Genomic DNA, 11449 nt, shown 5'->3' on the forward strand with positions numbered 1-11449 from the left:
GTTTGTGTGTGTAGAAGTCGAATTTAGAGGTCATTTGTTTGTTTGCGAGGGAGGAAAGCTTTTTAAGTGGCAGGAAATTTAAAATCCAACTTTTAAATCAGTTCATCAAATGTAAGCAAACACAGACTGTTAGTGTGCAGTTTGTCACACAGCATGTCTGAGAGCTAAAGGCCCAGCTGCTGTGCAACAGGCAGGAAGAAGAATGAGAACCTCACTCCGAGATGGGGAAAAGGAGGACAGTTGAGCAAGATGAGAGGTTATTTTTAAAGGTAAGCACTGCAGAGCAAGTGACGTGTTAAACTGGAAATGTAAATGTTTTATGTGAACATAAAATACATTTTTTAAAATCAGATATTGGATCTGTACAGGATGTGCAGCTGCTGAATTATGTTAAACATGGTGAAAAACAGATTGAAGTATGGTGATTACATACAGACAGGTCAGTGCAGCTTGTGGTGGAGTTTACACACCAACGAATCAGACATCAGTTTATACTGAGGTCAACGATGCTGATTATTCACTGAATTCACTCACTGGCCTGCATGCAAAGAAAGATCTAGTATGGGACTTTACTGAAAAGCTACACCCGACCTGAGGGTTCCCCTCCAAAAAACATCACGGTGCTTAGACTGGCTCAAGATTTAGAGCGAGATGCTAATCACTCTGATGTTCCTCAGCTACTGCATCCATCTGAAGTGTCCCTGAGCAAGTTACTGAACCCCAAATACCCCCGGGGCATCCACGTGGATTTAAAATGTGCTGCATGTTTACTGTGGAGTTGGATCAGTAACATGAGCCAGGCTGGAGCAATGTGCTTCACTGCAGCGTTTTAGTTTTGCTTAAAACACAGACGCCAAGTACAAAATTAGACTTTTAGTCAAAAATCACAAAAAATATTGACGAGTAAAGTTTTTCCACCCCTTGAAATTCTCAGTGAAACAATGACTGCAGACAAATGCAAAAAACCAGCTGGTGCCAGCCTCGTGGTAACATTTTATTATAAAAGCCTTTTTCTTCACCATCACCGTGGCGTACAGGCAAATGTTCAAAAGAAAAAGAAAAGGATTATTTTAATATAAGCTATTATTATTAAGAATAACATTTAATAACATGAGGTATTTTTACTGGCTACACTATGGGCCAAATCAAGCTATCAAAAACAGCACTTTCCTCAACAAATGTTTATTAAATAATAATAATAATAATAATAATAATATTAACAATGATAATAATAATAATAATAATGTGTAAAGCAAAGATAGTAGGTAGTATCACAGTAATGAATACTGTCCACAGACTCTTAAAATATTAATATCTCGTACTGTGAATAAATGTAGATCGGATTACACATAACACTCATATAGATATCAAGATATTTACAGTATTTACAGTCAGAACAGAAGTGGGCTAAGAAGCATGATACTGAGGCTTTGGCAAACAATAAGAGTGTACACGAGTCGCTAACAGGTCGCTAACGAGTTGCTAAAAAGACGCAGCCGTGATGGTACACGGCGGGGGAGAGAGAGAGAGAGAGAGTACAAAAACAAGTGAGATTCAAAAATATTCCAGTGCAACATCGGCTTTGTGTGGGTGTCTGTGAGTGAGTAGCAGCCTGGTGCCTTCAGGTCCTCCTCCTCCTGCGGCGGTGTATTTGTGGATCGTGGGAACAAAATGTCCTGAGAATGGTGGAGAAAGCTTGCCGTCTTCTGCTGACGACGGCTATGTCTACGTTAACAAAAGTAACGGGAAAACGGCGGCACTCAGATCGTTTGACTCTCGGCAGCATGAACATAGAAAAGAACTGGATTCATCTGAGCGCCTCCTCCACTCGAAGGACGGCCTTAAACTCCTGAAGGGACCTGCTCTGCTCTCCTGTCTGCGTCATACATGTGCTGAAACATCAAACATGGGACCAACAGGGTTTTTGGGTCTTTTTGTTTTTTTTTCCTGTCACTTCTGTGACAAGCTGACATCAGCTAGTGACAGATCTCCTTATATAGAAGAGCAATCACTTCCTGGTAATAAAGGTTCTTTAATTTTTCTCACAGTGAAGCTGTTAGCATTCTGCTAACACATGCTGATTGGTCGGTTAAGGACAGAACGCCCTCGCTCAATGGCGCCTGTTTCCTGAACTTCCATATACTAATATAGCTAAATCTACTGTTCTCCCCTCAGCAGGCTTCCAGACCCTGGCCAATGAGAAGCCAGTAAGAACTGAGCCATGGTGGCTTTTTTTAGAGATCATGAATGGAAGGCGGGTTTCAGATAACTGAGGCTTATTTTGAACTGCCATTCATGCTAAGCTACCCTTCAGAGCAGGAAGTGAGCAGGACAGGTCCCTGTAAAACGAGTCCAGGTGTGTCTGACCCTGTTCTGAGGTCGTGTAAACGTAGCCGAGTACAAAACATCGTCCTGATGTGGTGGGCGGAGCTGATTGAAACAACCAGTCACAGTCACTCTTTAAGAGTCTGGTCGGTGTTTGGCCCCTCCCCCCGGGGCTCCTGAGATGGCCCTGTGAGTGACACTAGTCTGTTAGTTAGTTGGCAGCAGGAACCAGCATGCCAACAGGAAGCGCCGGTCCTCTGTTCTGACCCTTTGGCAAGGCGCCTTTGCTGAGGTCTCGGGTTTCGCCGGGCCACGATGATGCCCTCTTGGTAGTCATGTGCCGTCGGGCGTGTTTGGTCAGATGGTCGCTGCGCATGAACCGCCGTTCGCACACGCTGCAGACAAACTTCTTCTCACCAGTGTGCGTGCGGCGATGGCGGGAAAGCTCATCGGAGCGGGCGAACCGCTTGTCACAGCCCTCCCAGTGACAGCTAAACGGCTTCTCGCCTGTGGAGCAAGAGGACAGGTGAGTGGTTAGCTCATGTCTGTAGGACAGGTGAGTGTCTGTCTGTGGTTTTCCTTCCCCTGAGGTGACTCATACCTGTGTGTGTGCGCAGGTGAGCCTTGAGGTGTGAACTCTTGAAGTAGGTCTTTTTGCACCCAGGGAAGGTGCACACGTAGTCCCGTCTGCGAGAGAAGTCTGCCTGCGAGGTGCCGCTGTTCGCTCCTGACGGCATGTAAACAGGAGCTGGGGCGAGTGGGAGGAGCTTGGTGTTGCCCAAGGTCATGACGGTCTGCGGGCCTGGTTGCGGCTGGGGCACGGGTGGCTGTGGCACCACAAACATCACGGTCCCTTGCGGCATGGCGGAGCCCAGCAGCAGCGGCTGGGCGAAGCTGGAAGTGGGAGACTGGGGAAGGATGGGCTTGGGCCCGCCCGGCCCCTGCACCTGAACTGGGGCCTGGACGAAGGCGGAGATCATCCCCGTTCGGCCGTTCACCGGGAAAACCTGGCAGAGCAGCGGTGAGGAAGACAGCGAGTGAGGCGGAGAAGCTGAGGCGGGAGGCGATGGGGGGGTGTCGGGAGTTGGGGGAGGGTCGTCCTTCTCCTCTGGAAGCGTCTGCAGAAGTGGTGGCGGAGGCTGCGTGGAAGTTTCTGACAGCTCGGTGTTGGGCAGAGGAAGGCTGAGGCTGTCAGCGGTGTGGCGGATGACACTGGTGGCCATCGCTCTGCTGGGCGGAGCCACACAGGCCGACTCTGAGTGAGGTGCAAGTGCTGAGGTCTCTGAAGTGATGGCATGGGGGTCGCTGTGAAGGGCGGGGGAGGGTAAGTGCGGTTTGGAGGCGATGGTGAGGATGGGGGTAGCGGAGGCCTCGGCGAAGCTTGGACTTTGAGGCGGAGTTATACACTGAGAGAGAAAGCAGGTGTTAGACAGACAGATCCCAAATGTGCTTTGAATTCATTCACAGAAGAAAATTACTTAAAACAAATTAAGTAGTTAACTAAATAATGAAAAACCTAGAAAGAATTTTTTGTGTTACATTTTTATAAATATGGTAACGATGTGTCTGATGAGGTCATTTAGTCATGTGTGTGTGCATTTAACATTTTCTAACGTTCTGACTTTATTGGTTCTTACCAGCGAGGAGAGGGCGATCAGGTCTTTTGGTGTATCTGTGCCCTCCGAGTGGAGTTGGATAGAGTCACAGGAGTCAGAGGTGGGCGTCAGTGGGCGGGGCTTGTGCGACCTTTGACCCCAGAAGCTCATGCTGACGAGCGCTTCGGCAGCCTCCAGGTCGTGGTACTCGACGTACGACTTCTGCTCCATGGCTGCTGCTGTCTGTCTGTCCACACGGCTGACCTGAGAACAGTCGAGAGGTCAAAGGTCAGTTTTAAAAGACTTTAGCGTTTCTCGTCACTTTAATCGGATTACTTTCTGTGATTTTAAAGCAAAAATCAGCTCAGAAGCGCTGGTGGCCCGGAAAGCGGGGGGCCCGGGTTCGAGTTCGAACCCTGGCCCTTTGCCGCATGTCTTCCCTCTCTCTCTGCCCCCCATTTTTTGTTTTGAATGCTGCTGGAGCCGCTGCTGGATGTTAGAGGTACTGCAGTTTTTGGCACATTCAGCTACACCCTACCCTAAAAGCTAGAGCCTGACCCAAATGTGTGTTTAAACCTGATTCAAAATATAAAAGTAACAATTTAAAACACTGGAAACATGAACAAACTTCCCAGACATTTGTTATGTTGTTATTTATGAGTCTCTGCAGCAATATTATGATGATGGAGTAAAAGTAACCTTATTTTATTATCACAAGTCAAGGATCACTTGATTACACTCCGCCCACCTCCGCTCGGATCAATAGCTGGTTGCTATTCGGTTGTTAAGTGATGACGTATGAACCCTGTTTCCGGGTTCAAACTACTGTGTGTTTATTAAGGCTGTTGTCTTTTTAACATATTTTAACGCTTTGTATCTTGTTCGATTTAATATGAACAAGGCCCAAAAATGGTCAGTAATCACTGTCGGCCTCTCTGGGTTTTTATTACCACTATTCATCTGTAGCAACTTTTAAAGATGGAAACTAGCGAGCTAACTCCCTGCTAACTTCGAACTCCGTTAAACTTCATAAATTCTGTTTTCATGGATGCCTGGATGTTAAATGTAATTGTTACACCTGGTAAAGCAACCACACTGACCATTTTATTGAACATGAAAGAATTTAGACAGTTTTTAACTCTCATTTATGCCACAGTGTTCATTTGACTTTGGGACCTGAAGCAAAGTTTGGACCTGGAAATGGCTAATAACATCAGACTTAAAGACTGAATTTGGTGGGAGTTTCCAAACATATGTTGCCAACAGGGAAGTTGCAGAGTGTCCTCTCGTGGACAAGTAATCGTTTCTCCCGTGTCTTCCTTACTTTAATTTATTTTTCGGCTGTTATACATTCTGATAACGATATATTGGGAAATAGCCAATATCAGCTTCACAGGTATATCAGTCATGCTCCAATCAAAGCCCACTTTCATCTGACTGGACAGCTTCTGGAAACCTAAAGAGGGGCATGGGTAGACACATGGGCAGAGGGTAGTTCAGCCACAACCAGCTGCTTCTTCTGGTCTCATTGAAGTTTCAGTTGGGCTTTAGCTACACAGGCAACTTCTGGAATCTAATTGAGGGCGACAGCAAGCAGGCAGTGGACCTTCTTCTTTCTCCCATATGACTTAAACGCACTGTTAGTGCTCACTATCCTATAAACTGTTGAGCGTCTGCCTAACAGCCCAGCTTCTTTTTCTTTCTTTCTCCCTCTTACTCCGCGGATAAGCTGAACACCACCCATCTAATTACCAATGATGTCACAGTTTTCCCGCCTCCGGCTGAGCCGCATCCACCACGTCAGGAAATAAATAAATAAATAAATTAAAGGGGCGAGAACTGTAGATGGGAGGTGACTCGGGGACAAAGGGCTCCTGGCTGCTTGGCTGGCATCTGCTCAGCAGCACGTACAGGAAGGGAGGAAGAGGGGGAGGAGGGCGAGCGAGGGGTGAGAGACAACGATGTAAACAGAGACAGCAGGCGGGGGGGGGGGGGGGGGGGGATATAGTGGGTACACCCAACCTCTCACCCTGCCTGACGGGGAACCTCACTGCACCCAGAATAGATTGCGGGAGGTGCTAACAAAATAGGAGAAAAAAAAAACAAAAAAAACCCAACATGAACAAGCCCCGCCCACTCCTCCTCCCACACTGACATGAACCAACTCTCCCTGTGTGAGAGAGAGAGAGATAGAGAGAGGAAGCTCCTGACAGGAAGTATAGTTGGACAAAACAATCCGTTTCAACACACACACACACACAGACCCCGCGCTCTGATTTCCCACGATCACAAAAACACACCACACCTATTGACAGAGAAACAACAAGGTTTACTCATAAATGAACACCGCTCGCTGCCTTTAATGTGCTAATAATCAACTGAGCTCAGCTCCACGATTAATAACACCTGTTCCCCGACACACTCACACCTGATTGAGAAGCTTGGGATGCATTTATTGATCCAGACACACTTTCTGTTTTTAATTCTGAGATCTTTTTTTCTGCGTGACTCGGATTGATTCCTGGTGTGTTGTCAGGTTTCTCTTCCTCTGCATTTTCTTTGTGTTCAGTGCAGATTTCTGGGATGAAACTGAGGCTGAATCTGATTCACACAGTCAAATCGCAGGAAAATCAGAGACGCCACATTAGGATTTATTTTATGGAAAATAACTTTAACTGGTTTTTAGAACAAAAACACCCAGAATTTTACATGTCAGCTTCAGGTGCAAATATTTGCTTTACACTGTTTAAACAGGTAAAACATGCACTCATGAAAACGTGATTATTTTAAATCAGCAGTAGTGAAGCAGGCGTCTCCTATTAGAGCCAAATACAAATCAAAATGAATTTAACATTTTATTGAGTCAGTGACAGTGAAACTGATCTTTAATTACTACAGTGAGCTCAGATCAAAGAATCTAAATTCATGAGAGCCATCAAATTAATAATAGATTATTTTGCTCAACAGGTTTACAATTAACGGATTAATTGTTTAGTCAAACCAAAGAAAATATCATCTGATCATTGTCAAAATAATTAATTTACTGTCACATTAAGAGGATGAAAATCAATTTAACTGTTTAGCCAAAATATTAAAGGAAGTGAAAAATTTGTATGATTAACATCAAAATAATCAAATTAATGTCATGTTTAATAAAGAAAACCAACAAACTGGCATACGAGAGACTGAAACACACTTGCAAAAACAAACTTGGACAAAAAAAATGTAAAATCTGATTAATCAATTAATCTGTGTTAGAGAACAGTGAGAACATGCCAGGTGAAACTCAAACTACTGGCTTCACTGTCACCTTTAGCAAAGAAACAAATTGAAACACAACGACGCTGAGAGCCGCTCGAAAACATCAAAATCAATCAAATCAGTCAATCCTGTCCTGCTGATTAATCGACGACACGGAACCGAAAGCATCAACTGTACCAAAACAAAGAAAACATCTGTAAAGTTTCTGCAGCGGTGAGCGATGCACTGCAGGGATGCAACTGTTGGTACTGCTCACGCGCGCGCGCACACACAGGAGTGACTGGGTTCACTGTGACCTCAGATAAACCAGCAGACAGCGCCAACACAGCCCAGCCGAGCCGAGCCCAACCGAGCCGAAACAACCCGACTGGGGCTGCAGAACCGCTCCGTCCCCGGACCCGGAGGTTCTGGAACCCCGGGCGGTACCGCGCAGTTCTAACATTCCAAGTTTCTGGAAACGAGCCGTCAGTACGAGCCGACTGACCTGACAGCAGCGAGGCTGAGTTGACGAGGAGGAAGAGCGGACGGAGGAGCGGAGAAAGGGTCGGCGGCAACTCCGTGAACAGCGACTGGAGGTTCGGTCGGAGCGCTGAGCCGCTGCCAGCAGACTGGCTTCAGCTGAGAGCACCGGAAAAAAAACAAAAAACACAGAAACGAAATTCAGAGCGGTCTGGCGGGTGGTAACACGCAGCCAATCAAAGTCAAAGGTGTAGCGGGCCGCGGCCAATCACGGGCGAGGCGGTGCGTGATCGCTACGTGAGCGTCACGCGATTGGCCCGCGGCGGGGTGCGTGGCTGTCGGGGGGCGTGGCCGCGGAGTCAGCGGTGTCAGAGTAAACCCGGTGAACCCGGCGGCGCGCTCGAACTGGGGGAAAGGTTGGGAGGCGCGAGGCGGGACCGCGGGGACGCGCGCGACAGGCATGTAAACTGCAGATGGAGTGAAAAAGGAACAAAAAGGGACAGGTGAAAGCAGGTAAAACCGAGAAAACCCGGGAAAACGGGCCAAAAACACACCGCAGACACACGGCCACACCAGAAACGCCGCGTCACCGGCATGTTTTTAAACGTTTACGGTTAAAATCATGGTAAAACGTTAGTAAATACACTGAGTGTGGAGCGTGTTGACTGTCTCAGCCTCTCTAAATGTGGAGTATCATTAAGAAATACCTGTTTATTCACACTCATTTACCTACAGTACAACAGTTATGGTGCATTTACACTATTCTATATTTAACTGAAAACTCAGAATCTTATTTTGGAGTGTTTTTAATGAGGTCTTTTCTGTCAAAGACAGGCACATTTACTTTCACATGTTTTCTATTAGGAGTTAATTTGTGTATATACATACATATTCTTTGAATCGTGATCATGTAAAACAGAAATAGATTTTAAAAATGCTTTCTTATGATTTAATGTCACAAATGAGACACACTGCTAAGACAAAAAAATAATTTTACTGGTGACATGATAGAAACAGCTTGACATCACTGACATGTTGCTGTCAATACTGAAAGGATTAGACACACGTGTATTTCTGGAGAAAAAAAAATAAAATTTGGGTTTTGTGGAAAAGTTGAAGCTTTAGTGGCTGAAATGACAAATGCATGTGAACATAATCTTAAAAAGTGAAAAACACTGACGACGTGAGCAGATTTTAGCTGCTTTCCTTCTTTAGTGAAGCTGGTGTGGTGTGGCTGTGATGTGCTCACTGTTTCATGCTGCAGCAGGGACATGTAAACACTTTCTCTTCACTGCAGAGCTGAAACTACACAATCTCGTCGTCTTCTTCCTCTCCCTCCTCTTCCTCACGTGCGCGCGGAGCCTCAGACATGTGCACGTTAAATTCACAGAAACGAGACAAAGAAACAAAGCGGCGGCTCTGGAGGCCTCGCCATCGTCTCTTATTGTCTTCTTCCTGTAACATTTCTCTCCTCGCTCTCGTGAGCCCTCCTCCTCCTCGCCCCCTCCCCGCAGGGCTGATGAACCCGGGGACTCCTATGCGGCGAGGTTGTAAACAGCCTCTCCAATAAAGAATTTCAGGGCGGGGCTAAAAGGCAGCACCCACTGCCTCCTCTTCCTCCCTCCTTTGTTGTCGCTGCAGGTTAACCCTTTAAGCAGCCGCATCATTATCATCACCACAGTCGTCATCGTTCTGACACGTGCGGTGGAAGTGATGACATCCTGTCTAAGTCAGACAAAGATGCACCTTCAGCTTCACCTGCTGCCTCACAGCACCTTCAGGTCGGCGGTGGCGGCTCAAACACATCCTGGATGTCAGAGAAGCTGCAGAGATGAAAGTGGGACAGAGGCAGCAGGCCGGGGTGATGTGAGTTCATTTTCAACTCCAAGTTCAGTGAGGTTGTGAAGTTAAAAAAAGAGAAAAAAGGGGGAAGGAGGGGGGAGAAAAACACAGGCGGGCGATCCGTCCATAAAAAACGGTTTCCAGGCAGAAAACAGTCGCAGGCTTGTGCAGTAGGAGGCTGAGCTCAGCTGTTTGCAGCATGAAGTCAGAGTGCAGAAACCACAGCGCGCACTCACTGAGCCACGTCCCAGCTCTGCAGCAGGAAACTCACCTGGACCTCACCTGAACCTAAGCGCTTTACAGGGCCTCAAACATCCCGCCCAAGTCTAGAGACACAAAGGAGAACCTGTCTTCAGGGTGACGGCACCCTCAAACCTCCTCACATTTAAAAACTCTCCAAACTCAAGAGAGGAGGTACAGAGGTAGAGGTGCAGAGATTTTCAAGTATTCAAGGACACTTTTTCACTTTACTGATTATAATTCATAGAAACACTGAGAGTCTGAATCATGACATCACACACGTGTAATAAATCTTTGCATTTTTAGTGACCATGGTTCACTAAAGTGAGTCAGTCCTATGTTAAAATTTTACAGCAGAAATAAACATGTTTACAGCCTGATACACCAACTGTTTAGTCTCTGTAAGTAATTTCCTTCTTCATAAAACTGCTGTTAAACTTTAGTTACAGAATAAAGAGAAAGCAAAAGAGAGGAATAAGCAAAAAAAGGGTATCACTATATACAGATGACACAGTTTTATATACTGAAGACAAAGGAGACCAACAGTTTATCTTCATATCAGAAGTCAGAGACAAATATCACAATCGGCTTCAGTTTGCATTATTAGGGAAGTGGCTTCTTTTACTGACAGGTGGCATGTAGCAGGACCGTGTTTGTGCTGTTGGAGTGTTTTAAAGCATTTTTACTGACATTAAAAATGCTCCATGTCATTGGTCATTTTTAATGACCTGGCTGCTGCGAGGTTACTGTACTAACAAACCGTCTGAGCAGTAAAATTCTAGGATTTCATCTCTAAAGTGATGTCCTGTAAACACAAGACTTTTCTGCAACAATAAAGAGTAACATGAATACAAGTATAATGTTCTTACAACAGAAATGTAAAGTACTCTGTTTTCACATACCTGTGAAGAGAGTAAAGTTTTTTTTTAATATATAAAATCTTTTCTAGAAGCAACTCTGAACATGTGAACCTTCTGGAGTGAAAATTTGCGATAACGATATAACTGACGATATAATTGACACTAGACAAAATACTTTACAACTCCACAACTTTATTAGTGCAAAAAAAAAAATCAATGTATTTTCACTTAAACAAGCAGCTGTTTTTTTATGTGCATTAAAGTTATATAAAAATTTAACAGTGCAAATACAAATTCCTTGCTGACAGTTTAACCAAAAGGCATTTCCAGTGGAAATTGGCCGACATATCCTCAGCATAAAAATTTTTTTTTTTTTACTGGTGACATGATAGAAACAGCTTGACATCACTGACATGTTGCTGTCAATACAGAAAGGATTAGACGCACATGTGTATTTCTGGAGAAAAAAAATTAAAATTTGGGTTTTGTGGAAAAGTTGAAGCTTTAGTGGCTGAAATGACAAATGCATGTGAACATAATCTTAAAAAGTGAAAAACACTCACGACATGAGCAGATTTTAGCTGCTTTTTATGTGCATTAAAGTTATATAAAAATTTAACAGTGCAAATGCAAATTCCTTGCTGACAGTTTAACCAAAAGGCATTTCCAGTGGAAATTGGCCGACATATCCTCAGCATAACCATATATAATATCCACAAAACTTAAAAAGAGGTTATACACACACATAATACGGTAATATTATGTTGTAGCACAGTACGTATCACTCCGCGAGGCTCCTTCCTACGATAGCCTTAATGCTCTGACAATCCATCAAGTGGTGCGGGTTTGCAGCTTAGCAAAGTCGTA

General features: G+C 45.0%; 1 protein-coding gene across 1 annotated transcript; it reads right to left on the reverse strand.

Moving 5' to 3' along the window:
• Positions 1 to 980: 980 nt before the first annotated feature.
• On the reverse strand, positions 981 to 7767 carry klf11a (Kruppel like factor 11a). Its single transcript, XM_063494690.2, has 4 exons — positions 7666 to 7767; positions 3963 to 4184; positions 2927 to 3731; positions 981 to 2832 (listed from the first exon to the last, which is right to left on the reverse strand). The coding sequence occupies exons 2-4, from the start codon at positions 4149 to 4151 to the stop codon at positions 2537 to 2539; spliced, it is 1290 nt and encodes a 429-aa protein (XP_063350760.2). The 5' UTR covers positions 4152 to 4184; positions 7666 to 7767; the 3' UTR covers positions 981 to 2536.
• Between the last annotated feature and the right edge of the window lie 3682 nt (positions 7768 to 11449).

Source organism: Pelmatolapia mariae, linkage group LG15 (genome assembly GCF_036321145.2).
Source record: "Pelmatolapia mariae isolate MD_Pm_ZW linkage group LG15, Pm_UMD_F_2, whole genome shotgun sequence".
NCBI classification, from domain to species: Eukaryota; Metazoa; Chordata; class Actinopteri; order Cichliformes; family Cichlidae; genus Pelmatolapia; species Pelmatolapia mariae.

Excerpts from the sequence above, each read along its gene's own strand:
- klf11a (XM_063494690.2), bottom strand. The coding sequence starts at position 4,151 with ATGGAGCAGAAGTCGTACGTCGAGTACCACGACCTGGAGGCTGCCGAA. Across the intron at positions 3,732-3,962 it reads TGATCGCCCTCTCCTCGCTG|TGTATAACTCCGCCTCAAAG; the intron begins GTAAGAACCAAT and ends TTTCTCTCTCAG. Across the intron at positions 2,833-2,926 it reads TCACCTGCGCACACACACAG|GCGAGAAGCCGTTTAGCTGT; the intron begins GTATGAGTCACC and ends CTTGCTCCACAG.